This window comes from Phoxinus phoxinus, assembly GCF_949152265.1.
Source record: "Phoxinus phoxinus genome assembly, chromosome: 19".
Taxonomy (NCBI): Eukaryota; Metazoa; Chordata; class Actinopteri; order Cypriniformes; family Leuciscidae; genus Phoxinus; species Phoxinus phoxinus.
The window spans coordinates 6417118-6435853 of NC_136894.1; the positions used below are offsets into that span (position 1 = coordinate 6417118).

General features: G+C 36.8%; 2 protein-coding genes across 3 annotated transcripts in view; one reads left to right on the forward strand and one right to left on the reverse strand.

Moving 5' to 3' along the window:
• Positions 1–18736, forward strand: part of ilf2 (interleukin enhancer binding factor 2) — a 50263-nt gene that overhangs the window by 20996 nt on the left and 10531 nt on the right. The gene's annotated exons all lie outside the window — the stretch shown is intronic.
• Positions 1–18736, reverse strand: part of LOC306986537 (uncharacterized protein) — a 44435-nt gene that overhangs the window by 19763 nt on the left and 5936 nt on the right. For both annotated transcript variants that reach the window (XM_079589850.1, XM_079589849.1), the window contains one exon: positions 1–18524. This exon is cut by the window's left edge and continues 19763 nt beyond it. In XM_079589850.1, the coding sequence (XP_079445976.1) occupies positions 1–18524 (18524 nt within the window). The remainder of the gene's footprint in view (positions 18525–18736) is intronic.

Below are 18736 nucleotides of genomic sequence, written 5' to 3' on the forward strand. Positions count from 1 at the left end.
CTCTCACTGAATTCTTTTTCCTTTTTTAGATTAGCTTTTATTTCCTTCAGTGTTTCTCTCTTCCTTTTTATTTCCTCATCCATGTATCTGATTTGTTCACTTTCATTTTGCAGTTCAGTCTTTCTTTGAGCCAGACGATCTTTTTCATCAGTGATCTTTTGTCTTTCAAGGCCAAGTTCTTCTTTCTGGAGCTTATTATACTTTCTCTGTCCTTCCACCTCATCCATCAATGTCCGTACAATTTCTTTGCTCTTCTCAATGTCATGTTTTTCTAGTTCAATTTCTGATCTCTTTTCTTCCATTTGTTCTCTTTGTGTCATTATTTCAGACCTTATGTTCTCCAGATCATTTATTTCCTGTCCAATCATCTTTCTGTTGTCTTCCATTTTTTTCTGTTCATGATCTATATCTGCTTTCTTTCTTTCCAGTTTAGCCTTTATCTGATCAAGTTCCTCTCTCTCCATTTTAGCTTTCACTCTCATCTCTTCCATTTGTGTTTCAAAATCATTCCTCATGTTCTCCAGATCTTTCCTCTCCTCATTCATGGCCCTTAAACTCTCCTCTAGTCTGTGCTGCTGTTGATTCATTTTAGTATTTTCAGTCTGTAACTCGTTTTTCATTGCTTCCATTTCATCTTTTTGTTTTTGTATTTCCTTCTGAAGAACCTCCACTTCTTTCCACTTCTTCATCATGCCCTCTTTTCCTTTCTCTAATTCATCCCTCTGTCTCAGGAAATTGTCCATTGATATTTTAGTCATGTCTTCCTTTTCTCTGTGTTTTGTCATTTGCAGCTTCAGGTCATCTGTTTGTCTCTGTAAATCTTCTCTTTCTGTTTCAATGTCTTTTTTCTGTTTTAATGTCTCTTTTTCCAGAAGATCTTTCTTGATCTCAATCTTTTGATTTTGCTCTGCTATGTCATCAACAGTCTTTTCCAGTTCACTCTTCTTCCTCTTAGTTTCTTCCATGGTATGGTCACACTGCTCCTTCATTAGTTTAAGGTGGGCCTCCCTTATGTCCAGTTTTTCTCGCTCCCTCCTGACCTCTTCTAAGATGTTTGTCAGATTTTCAGCATCATTCTGCACCTCAGATTTTGTCTTGTAAAGCAGTCTTCTCTCCTCTTGCAGTTGCTGTGCTTCAGCTTGGGTCTCTTCTAGTTGTTCCACCAGCTTGGCTTTCATGATTTCCAGATCTTTCATTAATTTGTTAGTCATGTTCCTGTTTTCACCAATGTCTTGTTTTTCGCTTTGTATTTCATCTCTCAGTTGTGCAAGTTCTCTTTCCTGTTTTGCATTTGTCCTCATGTCCTCTTCCATTTGTCGTCTCTGAGCTTCTAGTTCAATCCTTATGTTATCCATTTCACGTCTTTCTTCCTTCATCTCTCTTACACTTTGATCCAGTCTTTGCTCCTGCTCAGTAATATATTTCTCTCTCTGCTTCAGCTCATTCTTCTCCAGTATCACTGTTTGCCTCATGGTCTCTATTTCAGCATTGATCCTACTTGTATCAGCTTTCCATTTCTCAGTTTGTTCTCTCTCAGCATGAAGCTCTCTCTTAATCTGTTTAAGTTTTTCTCTCTCTTTCTCTAGCTCTTCTAATTGGGATTCAACCTCTTCTTTCCGTTGTTCAGTCCAGGTCTGCAGATCATCTTTTTTCTGCTTCATTTCTAACTTTTCATTGTCTATTTCATGTCGGATCTTCTCAAGCAACTCAAAGTCCTTATTATGTTTCTGTTTATGTAATTCTACATCAACCTGCATCACGTCAAGGGCATGTTGTCTCTTATTGGTTTCCTCAAGAACAATATCTAAATGTTCTTGTTCAATCTGAAGCTGAGCAGCAATTCCGTCTAATTTCATGTTTCTCCTCTCTACTTCCTCTACCTTCCTCTGTATTATTAGCTCTTTTTCCTCGAGAGTTTTTTGCTTGTCTTGGATGATTTGCCTTTGTTGTTCAGTTGACTGAATCTGACTCTGTATCTCAGCTTGTATCTGTTCAACCTTGTCTCTTTCTTTTTTAGTCATGTATTTTATGTTTTCCATTTCTTGCATTTCCTCCATCATTTTTATGTTGCTAAGTCCCAACACCTGTTTCTGCTGTTCAAGTTCAAACCTCTGTTGATCCAGATTTTCTCTCTCTTTCTTGTTTTCCTCCTTGGTTTGATCATTCTGTCGCTGCTGGTTGAGTACCTCGGCCTGTTGTTCCTCAGTGTTTGACTTTTCCAAAAGAAGCTTTTTCTTCACTATCTCATTTTCATTCTGCTGGTTCTTTATCTCTGCTCTTAAAACTTCTAGTCTGTTTCTTAGAGTCATTAAGGTATTATTTTCTTCCTCTGTTTCTTGTTTTTCACGAAGAAGTTTATCCTTCATCTCCTCAAGGGCCAGCCTCTCCTTTTGTATCTCCTCAATCTGGTCCATCATTTGCTTTTCCATGTCTTTCTTTTCTTTGTCAATTTTTGTCTTATCTTTGTCAAGAATGGCTTTTGTTTTCTCAATTTCTTGCCTTTGTCTCTCCATCTCCTTCATCATCATATCAAGGTCCCTCATTTTCAATTCAGTCTCTTCAGACAAACATTGAATTTCTTCTCTGTCTTTATCTATTTGTATTTTCATTTCTATTATGTCTTTCATTTTGTCTGTCTGTCTCTGTATCTCAGCTTTAGTTTTTTCAAGGTCAGATTTAGCATCTTGAAGTTTTTGATTATCCTTGTCTATTTCTTCTTTTTTTCTGTCCAGCTCAACCCTCGTTTGCGATAATTCTTCCATTTCTTTATCAATCTTTTCTTTCCTACTTTCAATGTCCTCTCTATTTTTTTGTAACTCACTGTGGAGTTTATCAGTTTCTTCCCTCTGTCTCCTTAATTGTTGGATTTCTTCCTCCACTCGTTGCTTTTCCCCCTCAATCTCCATCCAACATTTGTCCTGGTCCTTTCTCTCCTTTTTGATAACATTTTGGATCTTCTCGGATTCTGTCCTTGTCTGTTCTAGTGCATTCTTCTCATCTTGTACATTTAATTTTTCATGTTTTAAATTTTGTAATTGCTTCTCCAGATCACTTTTCATGTTTGCAAGATCTTTCTTCTCTTGATCCATCCACTTTTTGCTGATTTCAATCTGCTCTTTTCCTTTCTGTACTTCTTCAAGCATGTTTCTGTATGCATTGTGTTCTCTCTTCATTGTTTCACCCATTTCCATTAACTGCAGTCTCTCCTCTTCAATTTCTGCCCCCTTTTTTTCCAGATTGCTTTTAATCTCCAATATTTTCATGAAAGTTTGCTCTTTGTTTTCAAGCTCACTTTCCTTTCTTTGCAATTCACTTTTAAGTGTAACCAGTTTCTGTCTTTCTGAATGTACATTTTCCTTCTCTTTGTCAATCTCATCCCTTTCCTTTAGAATGTCCATCTTAATTTGCTCTAGAGCCTCTTTCTGACTTTGGATATCTTGATTTGCTATCTCATCTTGTTCTCTCAGCTGTAAGGTTTTTCTTTCCAGGTCCTCTGTTTCTCTCACCAACTCTTCAATCTTAAGCTGCAAATGTGTCTTTTCCATTTCATAATCATCCCTGTCATTTTTCAGTTGTGTCTTCTCATCTTGAACTTCTGCACTCATTATATTGAGATCTTTCTTCGTGGTCTCCATTTCTGTGATGGTTTTCTCTATATCTTCTTTTTGCAATTGAAGTTTTAGACTGAGGTCTGTTAATCTATCTCTCTCACGGTTTGCTTCCTGAATTAGCCTGTCAGAGATCCCTGACTTCTTCTGAAGCTCAGCACAGCCATATTTAAGCTGTTGAGACTGTTTTCTCACATCATCTTTCTCCTGTTCAATCAAATCTCTCTCTATGTTGACCATCTGCTTCATTTCTTCCACTTGCTCTTTTTCTTTGTTTAATTCACTCATCATCTCTCGTAGTTTATCTTCCAATTTTGTGGCATCATGGAGGTTTTCAACTAACTTAGCCCTCTGATTGTCTAGGTCATTCCTCATTTTTTCTAGATTTTCCAGTTCTATCTTATTGGTCTTCATAGCAGCACTCATTTCATGCTTTTGTTGATTGATTTCAGCTTTTTCGTCTTCTAACCGATTCTTCTCCATGATCAAAGCTTGTCTTGAAGATTCATTACCATCTCTCTGTCTTTGTAGTTCCCCTCTGAAGAGCTCAAACTCTTCCTTCTCTTGTCTTAAATTGTCCTTTTCTTTTTCTATATCTTCCCTCTTTATCAGTATTTGCATATTGATATTTTCAAGTGTGTCTTTCTTCTTCTGTATTTCTTCAAGGATCCAATCCTTCTCCTCCAACTCATGTTTTTGCTTCTCCAGTATCTGCTGTCTACTCTTTACCTCAGAAGTAATGCCTTCTAGTTCAGACTTTTTCTTTTCATGCAGTGTTTTCATTTCTTCCATGGTTTGCCTCAGGTTTTGTATATCTCTGTTGAGCTGTTCCAGCTGACTCTGGTTTCTCAAGAGTTCATCAGTGACCCTTTCAAGTTCTTGCTTGTTCTCCCTTGTGTCCATAGCCTTTTCCATTTTGTCTTTAGCTTTTTCTACCTCAACCAGCTCTCTCTTCGTCTCCACATCCTCCTTTTCTCTTTTTATCTCATAGTTCAACTGCTCCAGTTTTTCTCTTTCCTTCTGCAGCATTTCTCTCATGCTTTCTTCCTCTTGTTGCTTCTCTACAAGTTCTGCCCTCTTCATCTCCAATTTATTCTTGTCTCTTCTGGTGGTTTCTATCTCTGCTCTAAGGCTTCCTAGATTTTCCCGTATTTGTCCAATATCTTGTATGAGCCTCTGGATCTCAGACTTAAAGTTTTCCTTATCATCTTTCTCTGCCTTACTTTCATCCATCCTGCTCTCCGTGTAAACTTTCAGATTTCTCACCATTTCTCTGATTTTCACAACCTCTAAAATCAATCTTTGGATGTCAGCATTGGTATTTTCTTCATCTTCTAGATGTGCAGTTCTCTCCACCAATCGTTCAAAATCCTCTCTTGTGCTTTGAACATCATTCCTGAGTATTTCCATCTCTTGCCTCTCTCTGTTGATCTCCTCTCTGGCCTTTGCTATCGCAGTCTTCATTTTCTCTATATCATCCCTCTTTCTGATCACCTGTCTCATCTTCTGATCCAGTTCTTTCTTTTCCAGTACTATCTCAGACCTTAGGACTTCCAGTTCTCCCTTTTCATGTGTCATTTTCTGAATCGTTTTTTCTAGGTTATCTCTCTGTTGCTGTATATCCACAAGCTCCATCTCTTTTGTTTTACTGTCAGTGTCCTTTTCAAGTTTTAATATCTCAGACCTCATGTTTTCTAGCTCGTTCATCTGATATTTTAAGTCTGCTTTAGTTTTCTCAAGTTCTGCCTGCTGTTGATGAAGCTCAGCCTTCAACTCTGTCAGTTTGTCTATTTGTCTTTTAACTTCGCCCGTCTGACTCTCACTCTCTTCTTGTTGGTCATCCATACTTAATGTTTCCATTTTCTCTCTTAATTCCTCTGAATCTCTCCTCATTCCTTTCGTTTTCCTGGTAAGTTTGACTGTTCTTTCTCTGGTTGTCTCCTCTAAAATTCTTTCAAGGATCTCTGATTGTTTCTTCATGTCAACCTTTTCTTTCTCCAGCAGTTCATTTTCATCATGAAGTTTTTGCTCGGCCAATGCCATGTCTTGTTTTTTTCTTTCCAAATCAGCTCTGATTTGCTCAAGATCACTTCTCTCTTTGCTCATGCAGTCTTTGCTACTCTTTATTTGCTGTTTCTCTTTTTGTATCTCAATGTCCTGCTGCTCAAAAGTTTCTTTCATGTTCTTTTTCATGGCTTCGATTTCCAGCCTCATGTTCTCCAGTTCAAATCTTTCTTTTCTAGCAGCCTTGATTTCATCTTTCATTCTTCTGAGAACCTCTCTAACATGTTCAATTTCCTGGATCAGCCTTTGCATGTAAGCACTCATTTCTTTTCTATCCTCTGAATCTGCTTCAACATTAACTTCTCTCTGCATGCTTCTTTCCAGGTCATGTTTTGTTCTCCAAGCCATTTCCCTAGTATTTTCAGCTTCTTGAATAAGCATCTGAATCTTGGTGTTCATATGTTCTTTCTCTTCCATATCTCCACCTCTTTCCTCTCCTGCTCTTTGTATCTCAACTTTCATTTGCTCAATCTCAATCCGCTCTCTACTTAAAATGACCCTGTCCATTTCGAGTTTCTCAATTGCACCTTCAATATCAGTCCTCATTTTCTCCAACTCATCTCTTTTTCTTGCTACCTGTCTCATCTTGTGATCTAGATCTTTCCTCTTGCCATCAGTTTCATTCTGAAGAAGCTTCAGTTCTTTCATCTCATGTTTAGTCTTTTGCATCTTGTCCTCTAATTCCTCTTTCTGTTTGAGCATTTCAGCTCTCAGATTAATGAGTTCCTCTAAATCGGACTGCCTTTTAGTCTCAAACTCCTCTTTTTGGATTATAATATTTGATTTGATCTTCTCATATTTCTCCATCTCTCTCTTAAGGTCTCTTAACATTTCATCAATTGCTTCTCTTTCTTTTGACAACTCAGATTTAATGACATTGTTTTTGTTTATCTCGTCTTGCAACTTTCCCATTCGTACACTCCATTCCTCTTCTGTCATCTGTAGTTTATTTCGCTGTTCTTGTATTTCTTGCTCTGATTTACCAATCTTTTCAATCATCTCTTCTTTCTGTTTCACTAATTCTGCCTGGATGAGCTCTATTTCTTGATAGCTCAGTCTTATTTTTGTCTTGTCCTGTTCAATCACCTCTTCCTTTTTAAGCAGGTTCCTTCTGATACCCTCAATATCATCTCTTTCTTTTTGCAAACATTCCTCAATCCGTTTTGTTGCATGTCTTTCAACATCCTCTTTAATACTCTCTATTTCAGCCCTTGCTTCATCTAGTTTAAGCCTACATTTGTCTAGATTATCAGCATAACTTTCCAACTCTTCCTTTTGTTTCTGTATCTCAGTATTTGCTTTATCAAGGTCTGTTCTTATCTTGCTCTCTTCAGACTTTTTCTGTACATATTTTTCTCTTTCACTCAGTATCTCTTGCATTGACTTTTCTATATCCTCCGCTTTCATTTGGAGCTCAGCTTTCTTTTTGGTCTCCTCTGCAAATTGTTGCCTCTCTTTTTCTAATTCTTCTGCAGCCCTCTGCTCTTCTTTCTGAACTTCTAACTTTAACTTCAGAATGTCCTCTCTCTTCTTTTGCAGCTCATCTTCCTCATTTTCAAAAGCTTTTCTCTGAATTTGGAGGTCTCTATCAAACTCATCTCTCTTTTGTTTCAGATTCTCCATATCAGCCTTTTCTGTTTTAATTTTGTTTTTCATGTCATCCATTTCTTTTAGTTTATTTTGCAGTTCTGCTCTCATTTGATCTAGTTCATTCTCTTTGTGCTGTATTCTTTCCCTCTCATCTTCAAAAAGGGCCATTTGTCTTACGTTATCTGTATTCACTTGCTTAAGAATGTCTTTCTCTCTCTTTAAGTCTGTTCTTTGTCTATCTAGTTCTTCCCTGGCTTGGCTTATCTCTGTCTTGGTTTTCTCCAGTTCAAATATTTCTTCTTGAAGTAAGTCTTTGGCTAAATTAATTTCTTTTCTTTGCTTCTCTGTCTCATCCAAGAGTTCTTTCATTAGTTGGTTGTCATTAGGAAGAGCACTGGTTTCAGATTGTCTTTTATATTGTACTGCCATATCCTTCTCCCTCTGTCTTTCATTGTTTGTCTTCTCGGATCGTTTCTCCAAGTCTTCAGCTTGACTTTGAAGGTCAATTTTCACCTTCTCTAGTTCTTCTTTCTTACATTCAATGGTTTGTTTCTCAACTTTGAGATTATTTAATTCTCTCTCCATATCCATTTTCTGTCTCTCCATTTGATCCAAATCTTTGGTCAACAGCTCTCTGTCTTTTTCAACCAGATATTTTTCCTCAAGCAACTTGAGTCTCAGTTGTTGATATGTCTCTTTCTCTCTCTTTAGACTGACCATATCCCTATCTAAATTTCTCTTCTGTGCCATCATTTCCACTCTTTCCCTTTCTAGGTTGGTCATTTCTGTCTTTGTGAATTCCATTAGATCATCAACCTCTCGCTGTAATTGGTCAATGTCAGTTTGTCTCTTGTCCAGCTGACTCATTTCCATCATGATGATATTCTTCATTTCATCCATTTCATGTTGTTGTTTTAAAATGACTTCCTGCAGCTGCACAAATTCACTTTCTCTGTGAGAAAGACTTTCATTCTCATTTTCAATGGTCTTCACTTGTTTTGAGATGTTCACCCTCATTTCTTCAAGAGTGTCCCTCTCTCTCTGCATCTCTGCTATTGTCATCTCATTTTGTTCCTGCTGCTCTGCAAGATGTTTGTTGGCTTTAGAAATTTCTGTTTTGATTTTCTCTAAATCAGTCTTCTCCAATTCAAATTCATTTGCTTTCTTTTTATCAACATTAATTAATTTTTGTTGCAGATCTTCCACTTCTCTCTTCAGCAGTTGTTTGTCATTTTCCAGTAATTCATTTTCATTCAATACTGCCTTCATTTGGATCTCAATATCTTCAGACTTCTTTTTCAGTTCTGTCATCATGTCCTGTTTTTCCCTGATCATTGCAGCTCTTTCACCGTCAATGTCACTCTTTTCCTTTTCCATTTCACTTTGTTGTTTATAAATCTCTTCTTGCATTCGCTCTAGTTCATCTTGTTTGAGTCTTATTTTCTGTTTTTCTTTATCAAAATCATCTGTTTGTTTGGAGATGTTCACTCTCATTTGCTCAAGATTGTATTTTTCTTGTTGTATATCTGCCAGCGTAGACTCATTTGCAACTTTCATTTCATTTGCAATCTCATTCTTTCTCCTTGTATCTTCAGCAAGATGAACAATATCTTCTCTCTCTTTTTGAAGTTCTTCAGCCATCTTTTCCAAACCTTGTCTATCATTTTCTGTTTCTTCTTTTAGCTTTCTGATCTCATCAGCTTCTCTTTGCAGCTCAATCTTCATCTGTTCTAACATGTTCTTTTCATCTTCATGCACTTGTTTTTGAAGTATCATCGTCTTTAAGTCTTCATCCAAATTCTTTCTAATTTGGTCTACATAATCTCTTTCTTTGTCCATTTGCCGTTTCTGTTCTTCCATCTCTTCTTTATCTTGATCTAGTTGTCGTCTCTCATTCCTCATTATTTCCATAAACTCATTCAGTTGTGTCTGTTGTTTGTCAAGCTCAGATTGTCTCAGGACAAGCTGACTTCTGTCCTTCATGATAATGTGTCTGTCATTGTCTATTTCCTGTTTCAGATTCTGAATTTCAGTTTGCATCTTCTCAAATTCATTTTGTTTTTGTCTGATTTGTTCCTTTTGATGTTTAATGTCATGCGTTTGTCTTGTGATGTTCTCATTCATCTCATCTAGGGTGTCTTTCTCTTTTTGTATCTCCGCCAGTTTGATTCTTTGCTTTTCTCTTTGATTTTCCAGATCTCCCTTGGCTCTTGAATGTTCACTTATTGTTTTCTCCAGATCATGTTTTTTCTTCTCAAGCATGTCTCTATCAGATTGAATGGCTTTAGTTTTCTTTTCAATTTCTGTCTTCATTTCATCCAAGACCATGTCTTTTATTTTTGTCTCCTCAATGAGATTGTTGATTTGTTCTCTCTCTTTCTGGAGTTGAACGGTCATTTCCTCCAGCCTTTGTCTTTCATGCTGTGTCTCTAGTTTGATTTTCTCAATCTCATTGGCTTGTCTTTGCAGGTCAGTTTTCACTTGTTTAATTGATTCTTTCTCGTTCTCAAAATCTTCTCTCTCATGTTCCAGACTCTCTGAATCTCTATCTACATTCATTGTTTTTTGTTGGAGATCTTCCATGTCTCTCTTCAGCAGTTGTCTGTCATTATCCAATAATTCCTTTTCAGTCAATACTGCCTTCATTTGGATCTCAATATCTTCAGACTTCTTTTTCAGTTCAGTCATCATGTCCTGGTTTTCCCTGATCATTGTAGCTCTTTCACCTTCAATGTTGCTCTTTTCCTTTTCTATTTCACTTTGTTGTTTATAAATCTCTTCTTGCATTCGCTCTAGTTCATCTTGTTTGACTCTGATTTTCTCTTTTTCTTTTTCAATACCATTTGTTTGTTTGGAGATGTTCACTCTCATTTGCTCAAGATTGTATTTCTCTCTTTGTAGTTCTATCAACGTAGACACATTTGAAACTTTCATTTCATCCGTGATCTCTTTCTTTCTCCTTGTATCTTCAGCAAGATGAACAATATCTTCTCTCTCTTTCTGAAGTTCTTCAGCCATCTTTTCCAAACCCTGTCTATCATTTTCTGTTTCTTCTTTTAGCTTTCTGATCTCATCAGCTTCTCTTTGCAGCTCAATCTTCATCTGTTCTAACTTGTTCTTCTCATCTTCATACACTTGTTTCTGAAGTATCATCATCTTTAAGTCTTCATCCAAATTCTTTCTGCTTTGGTCTATATAATATCTTTCTTTCTCCGTTTGCTGTTTCTGTTCTTCCATCACTTCTTTATCTTCATCTAGTTGTATTCTCTCATTCTTCATTATTTCCATAAACTCATTCAGTTGTGTCTGTTGTTTGTCAAGCTCAGATTGTCTCAGGTCAAGCTGACTTCTGTCCTTCATTATAATGTGTCTGTCATTGTCTAGTTCCTGTTTCAGATTCTGAATTTCATTTTGCATCTCCTTGAATTCATGTTGTTTTTGTCTGATTTGTTCCTTTTGATGTTTAATATCATGCGTTTGTCTTGTGATGTTCTCGCTCATCTCATCTAGGGTGTCTCTCTCTTTCTGGAGTTGAGCAGTCATTGCCTCCAGCCTTTGTCTTCCATGTTGTGTCTCTAGTTTGATCTTCTCCATCTCATGTGCTTCTCGTTGCAGGTCAGTTTTCATATCTTTCATTGATTCTTTTTCATTCTCAAAAGATTCTCTCTCAAGTTTCAGACTCTCTGAATCTCTATCTACATTCATTGTTTTTTGTTGGAGATCTTCCATGTCTCTCTTCAGCAGTTGTCTATCATTATCCAATAATTCCTTTTCAGTCAATACTGCCTTCATTTGGATCTCAATATCTTCAGACTTCTTTTTCAGTTCAGTCATCATGTCCTGTTTTTCCCTGATCATTGCAGCTCTTTCATCTTCAATGTTGCTCTTTTCCTTTTCTATTTTACTTTGTTGTTTATAAATCTCTTCTTGCATTCGCTCTAGTTCATCTTGTTTGAGTCTTATTTTCTCTTTTTCTTTTACAATATCATCTGTTTGTTTGGAGATGTTCACTCTCATTTGCTCAAGATTGTATTTCTCTCTTTGTATATCTGCCAATGAGGACTCATTTTCAACTTTTCTTTCATCCATGATCTCATTCTTTCTCCTTGTATCTTCAGAGAGATTAATAATATCTTCTCTCTCTTTCTGAAGTTCTTCAGCCATCTTTTCCAAACCCTGTCTATCATTTTCTGTTTCTTCTTTTAGCTTTCTGATCTCATCAGCTTCTCTTTGCAGCTCAATCTTCATCTGTTCTAACTTGTTCTTCTCATCTTCATACATTTGTTTCTGAAGTATCATAGTCTTTAAGTCTTCATCCAAATTGTTTCTGCTTTGGTCTACATCATCTCTTTCTTTCTCCGTTTGCCGTTTCTGTTCTCCCATCTCTTCTTTATCTTTATCTAGTTGTATTATCTCATTCTTCATTATCTCCATAAACTCATTCAGTTGTGTCTGTTGTTTGTCAAGCTCAGATTGTCTCAGGTCAAGCTGACTTCTGTCCTTCATTATAATGTGTCTGTCATTGTCTATTTCCTGTTTCAGATTCTGAATTTCAGTTTGAATCTCCTCAAATTCATTTTGTTTTTGTCTGATTTGTTCCTTTTGATGTTTAATGTCATGCATTTGTCTTCTAATGTTCTCATTCATCTCATTTAGGGTGTCTCTCTCTTTTTGTATCTCCGCCAGTTTGATTCTTTGCTTTTCTCTTTGATTTTCAAGATCTCCCTTGGCTCTTGAATGTTCACTTATTGTTTTCTCCAGATCATGTTTTTTCTTCTCAAGCATGTCTCTATCAGATTGAATGGCTTTAGTTTTCTTTTCAATTTCTGTCTTCATTTCATCCAAGACCATGTCTTTTATTTTTGTCTCCTCAATGAGATTGTTGATTTGTTCTCTCTCTTTCTGGAGTTGAACGGTCATTTCCTCCAGCCTTTGTCTTTCATGTTGTGTCTCTAGTTTGATTTTCTCAATCTCATTGGCTTGTCTTTGCAGGTCAGTTTTCACTTGTTTAATTGATTCTTTCTCGTTCTCAAAATCTTCTCTCTCATGTTCCAGACTCTCTGATTCTCTATCTACATTCATTGTTTTTTGTTGGAGATCTTCCATGTCTCTCTTCAGCAGTTTTCTGTCATTTTCCAGTAATTCCTTTTCATTCAATACTGCCTTCATTTGGATCTCAATATCTTCAGACTTCTTTTTCAGTTCAGTCATCATGTCCTGTTTTTCCCTGATCTTTGCAGCTCTTTCACTGTCAATGTCACTCTTTTCCTTTTCCATTTCACTTTGTTGTTTATAAATCTCTTCTTGCATTCGCTCTAGTTCATCTTGTTTGAGTCTTATTTTCTCTTTTTCTTTTACAATATCATCTGTTTGTTTGGAGATATTCACTCTCATTTGCTCAAGATTGTATTTCTCTCTTTGTATATCTGCCAATGAGGACTCATTTTCAATTTTTATTTCATCCATGATCTCATTCTTTCTCCTTGTATCTTCAGAGAGATTAATAATATCTTCTCTCTCTTTCTGAAGTTCTTCAGCCATCTTTTCCAAACCCTGTCTATCATTTTCTGTTTCTTCTTTTAGCTTTCTGATCTCATCAGCTTCTCTTTGCAGCTCAATCTTCATCTGTTCTAACTTGTTCTTCTCATCTTCATACACTTGTTTCTGAAGTATCATCATCTTTAAGTCTTCATCCAAGTTCTTTCTGCTTTGGTCTACATCATCTCTTTCTTTCTCCGTTTGCTGATTCTGTTCTTCCATCTCTTCTTTATCTTTATCTAGTTGTATTCTCTCATTCTTCATTATTTCCATAAACTCATTCAGTTGTGTCTGTTGTTTGTCAAGCTCAGATTTTCTCAGGTCAAGCTGACTTCTGTCCTTCATTATAATGTGTCTGTCATTGTCTATTTCCTGTTTCAGATTCTGAATTTCAGTTTGAATCTCCTCAAATTCATTTCGTTTTTGTCTGATTTGTTCCTTTTGATGTTTAATGTCATGCATTTGTCTTCTAATGTTCTCATTCATCTCATCTAGGGTGTCTCTCTCTTTCTGGAGTTGAGCAGTCATTTCCTCCAGCCTTTGTCTTCCATGTTGTGTCTCTAGTTTGATCTTCTCCATCTCATGTGCTTCTCGTTGCAGGTCAGTTTTCATCTCTTTCATTGATTCTTTTTCAATCTCAAAAGATTCTCTCTCAAGTTTCAGACTCTCTGAATCTCTATCTACATTCATTATTTTTTGTTGTAGATCTTCCATGTCTCTCTTCAGCAGTTGTCTGTCATTTCCCAGTAATTCCTTTTCAGTCAATACTGCCTTCATTTGGATCTCAATATCTTCAGACTTCTTTTTCAGTTCAGTCATCATGTCCTGTTTTTCCCTGATCATTGCAGCTCTTTCACAGTCAATTTCACTCTTTTCCTTTTCCATTTCACTTTGTTTATAAATCCCTTCTTGCAGTCTCTCTCTCTCTTCAAGTCTATCTTTTTCCAATGTGAGAGCTTTCCTTGTGGCTTCCTTTTCATCTTGCTGTCTATAAATCAGAGCTTGGATTTGTTCAAGTTCAATCCCTCTCAGTCTCATTTGTTCCTTTTCATTTACAATGTCATCCTGTTGTACTGAAATATTGTCTCTCAGTAGAAGAAGCATGTCTCTTTCTGTCTGTATTTCTGCAAGTGTGACCTTGTTCTTTTCTCTTTCTTCAGCAAGCTGGTTTTCAAGATCCTCCTTCGCAGTTGCTATATCTGTCACAGTTTTCTTCAGCTCAAACAAAGCCATTTCCTGCATCTGTTTATTAGAGTCATTTGCTTTCCTTTGCCTTTCTATTTCCTGATCCCTGTTTTCTAGACCCACTTTTTGCTTGTCAAGTTCCTTAGCAAGGATGTCAACAGTGTCTTTATCTTTCTTAAGTTGGGTTGTTGCTTCCTCAAGCTTTTGTCTTTCATTTTGTGTCTCTAGTTTTATCCTTCCAATATTTTCAGCTTCTCTTTTTAGCTCAGCTTTCATCTGCTCAATTTTGTCCTTCTCATCCTCAATCAGTTGTTTCTGAAGTGTGTTATTTTCCAAGTCTTTAACTACATCAAGCTTTGTTTGTCCCAAATCATCCATTTCTGTTTTTATCATTTTTCTGCTGTTGTCAATTCCTTCCTTTTCATCATACATCTCCTTTCTTAGCAGCTCCAACTTTTCACTTTCCTTTTTCAGTTCTTCCCTCAAATCTACCTCCAATTGCTGTTTTTGATTAATTATTTCTGCTCTTTCCCTCTTGATATCATACCTCTCCTTTTCTAGGTCATCTCTATGTTCTGATATGTTCATTCTCAAGTGCTCAAGAACGTCCCTCTCTTTCTGTATCTCAGCCAATGTTATCTTATTTAGTCTTTTCTGAGATTCAAGTTGGTTCTCAAGATCTTCTTTGGCTCTGTCTATCTCTGTCTTAGTTTTCTCCAGGTCAAACTTTTCCTTTTCGAAAGTCTCTCTATCAGATTTAAATGTTTGTTTTTCGTTTCTTAGACTTGCTTCCTCTTCTCTGATCCTGGCAACAGAAGTCTCTATATACTCATTTTCTTTTTGAAGTTTGATTGCAATTTCCTCAGTGTTCTGCCTTAGTTTTGCAATACTTCCAGTTTCTTGTTGGAGCTCTGCTTTCATCGTATGCAATTCCTGCTTTTCTTCGTCAATCGTTTGTTTATGATCGTTTAAGATCTTAAACTCCTCAGCTAAGATGGTTCTCTTTTCTTTCATATCCTCTAGATCTCTGTTCAGTATTTTCCTGCTGTTTTCGATAGATTCTTTTTCTCTAAGAACTTTTTGTTTCATCAGCTCCACTGTTTCACTTTCCCTCTTCAGTTCTATATGCATGTCATTCACTCTTATTCTTTCCTCCATTATATCAGTCCTCTCTTTCTTGAGTGTGTCCATCACATCATCTAATTCTCTCTTTTGCTTTTCCATTTCATCCTGTCTTTCATTGAGCTGACTCTTCTCTTTGATGATAATATTCTGAATCTCTTCTGTTTCTTTCTGTTGTGCATGAAGTTTTGACATACTTATATTCAGTTCATTTTCTTGGTGTCTTAAACTGTCTTTCTGTTTTTTAATTTCATGTTCCTCTTGTGAGATGTTCATCTTCATTTGCTCAAGATAATTTCTCTGTATATCCATCTCTAACATGTCAATATTGTTCTTTGTTCTCATTTCAGCTAGATCTTCTTTTGCTCTATCTATCTCTGTTTTGCTCTTCTCCACTTCAGACTTCTGCTTTTCTATCATATCTTTTTCGGTCTCAATGGCTTGCTTTTGTTTTTCTAGCTCAAGGCGCATCCTCTCCAGAGTTTCTTTCCTGTAATTCCCCTCATGTTGAATTCGGTCTGCCATATATTTTATACTCTGTTTTTCATCCATCACCTCTTTCTTCATTCTCTCAATATTTTCAGCTTCTCTCTGAAGCTCAGCTCTCACTTGCTGTATCTCTTGCTGAGCAAATTTGTCTTTGAGATCTCTGAGCCTAGACTTTTCCTGTTCTAGTGCGTCTCTCTCAGAACCAACCTCTTGTTTCTCTTTTTCAATCTCTATTTGCATCTCATCCAGAGCTTTTGACCTTTTTTCAATCTCTTCAACTAGACTATCAGCGCATCGTCTTTCTTTTTGAATTTGAGCTTTCATGTCTTTTACATTTTGCATGTCATTTTGAACAGCTTGTCTTAGATTTTCAATGGCACCTGCTTCTTTTTGCAGATCAGCCTTCATGTCCTTTAATATCTCAAATGCTTTTTCCTGCTTTTCTATATCAGCTTGCATTTGGTCCAGGTCCTCTCTCTTTCTTTTTGTCTCTTCTGCAAGACTCACAATGGCATCTCTCTCTTTCTGGAGTTGTGCTGTAGTGTCTATTAGTGTCTGTCTTTCGGCTAGTGTATCTTGTCTTAGCTTCTCAGTATCTTCAGCTACTGTTTGCAGCACAGATTTAATCTGTTCCAACTTGTGTTGTTCCCCTGCAATACCCTGTCTTTGCAGTTTTATTTCCTCGCTCTGTCTTTCCAAATCAATTTTCTTTTGCTCCAGATCTTCTGTATCTCTCATTAAAGTTACTCGGCAGTCCTCAATACGTCGCTTCTCATTTACTACCTCTTCTTTCACAAGCGCTACCATTTCAAGTTCCCTGTTTAATGCATTTGTCATGTTGCTCTCCATCTGCTGCTTCTGTTCCATTATAGCCACCCTCTCTCTGTCAAGATTGTCTTTTTCATTTTGTGTGAACTGTACGATAGCATCCACCTGTTTTAGCTTTTCGGCTATTTCATCTTGGCTTTTCTGAAGTTTACTTTTTTGCATGACAACCATATTCTGGATATCCTGCATGTCTTTTTGTTGTCTGTTAAAATCATCCTGCATTTGCTGCAGTTCAATTTCTCTTTTCTGTATTTTCCCCTTCTCATTCTCAATATCATCTTTTTGTTGAGAAACGAGTTCATTCATCCTCTCAAGAGTGTCTCTCTCCACTTTGATCTCCTTCAATGTCAGCTCATTTTCCTCTCTCAGGTTTTCTAGAGCTTTCTTTTCTCCCGCTACCTCTGCTTGTATTTGTTGCATGTCACACATTTTCTTTTCTAGTTCCTCTCTGTCTTTTTTAAGCTGTGCTGTCAATTTCTCCATATTTTGTCTTTCTTCTTGCATGTCCTGTTTTTCCCTCTCAATATCGCCAGATTCTCTTTGCAGCTCAAACTTCATGCTCTGCAATGTTCTCTTTTCGTCCTCTATCATTTTTCTTTGAGCTTCTATGTCCTCTAGTTCTATAGCAAAAGTGTCTTTTAGATCTGTCTCCATTGTTTGCTTTTGTTTGTCTATATCCTGTCTAATGTGATTAAGGACATCTCTCGCTTTTTCTAATTCTGTTCTTATCATGTCTTCTTTTTCTCTGCTTTCTGCTAGCTCAGCCTGCAGGTCATACCATCCTTTCTGTATTTCTAGCTTTGTCTTTTCCAGCTCATATTTTGTCCGTTCCAGCTCCTGTTTTTGCAGCTCTAATTGTAACTTCATGTCTTCTGTGGTTCTTGTTGCAGTTTGTAGTGAGGTTTCTTTGAGCGAAAGTTCATCCTCATTCAGTTTTAATTCCGCCAGTTGTCTCTGTATTGTACTTTTTTGTGCAAGTATGTCTTCTTTGAAATACTCCAGAGCTTGTCGCTCTTTATCCAGCTCCTCCTTGGTCAGGATAATATTCCGTCTTTCTTCCTGCATGTCCTGGTTTACTCTCTCAATATCGCCAGATTCTCTTTGCAGCTCAAACTTCATGCTCTGTAATGTTCTCTTTTCATCCTCTATCATTTTTCTTTGAGCTTCTATGTCCTCTAGTTCTCTAGCAAAAGTGTCTTTTAGATCAGCCTCCATCTTTTGCTTTTGTTTTTCTATATCCTGTCTAATGCGATTAAGCATATCTTTCGCTTTTTCTAATTCTGTTCTTATCATGTCTTCTTTTTCTCTGCTTTCAGCTAGCTCAGCCTGCAGGTCATACCATCCTTTCTGTATTTCTAGTTTTGTCTTTTCCAGCTCATCTTTTGTTCGTTCCAGCACCTCTTTTTGCAGCTCTAATTGTAACTCCATGTCTGCTGCGGTTTCCGTCGTAGTTTGCATTGTGGAAAGTTCATCCTCGCTCAATTTTATTTCTGCCAGTTGTCTCTCCATTGTACTTTTTTGTGCAAGTAAGTTTTCTTTGAAATACTCTAGAGCTTGTCGCTCTTTATCCAGCTCCTCCTTGGTCAGGATAATCTCATATTGTCTTGTGTCATCCATCACATCAGTTTGAACTTGAACATCAACTTGTTGAATCTCCATCATTCTTGTTATTTCCAATTCATGTTTCTCTCTTTGTAGATTTATTTCCATATTGTCCAGTTCTTGTTTTCGTTGATTCATCTGCTGCTTCTCTTTACATATTGTATCTATACCTCTTCGGTTCTCTTCTCTCTCTGATTGCAGCAGTATTTCGCTGTTTTGTAGACTCACTTTTTTCTTTTCCATCTCTTTTTCCTCCTCTTGCAGTCTGGACATCCTCTCTTCGGCTTCATTTTTCACTGTTTGCACATCCTCCTTTGCCTTTAGTAGTTCTTGTTTCTCTTTTAAAATTATTTCTTTATAATGTTGCAGTAATTGTCTTTCTTTCTGAATTTCACTTACACTGAGTTCAAAGTCTTCTGTTATTAATCTTTCAATGGCACCTGGTTCTTCTGTTCTTGAACACTCTGGGCTTTCGGTTGCAATGCTGACTTGTTGAACCTGGAATAAAAGCTCCTTGTTTGCATTTGCATCTCTTTGTTCCAATATGCTAGGTACAGTTAAAAATATTTTTCACAATTTTTTGGTAAAATTAAATGTAAAGTCTCTTGTATTTCATATGGCAAAGTAAATGTTCTGAAAGGTTCTTCAAACTTTTTTTGAAGTCAACATGAAATCAAAATTTCCCCTTTTTATTTGTACGATTCATTGTG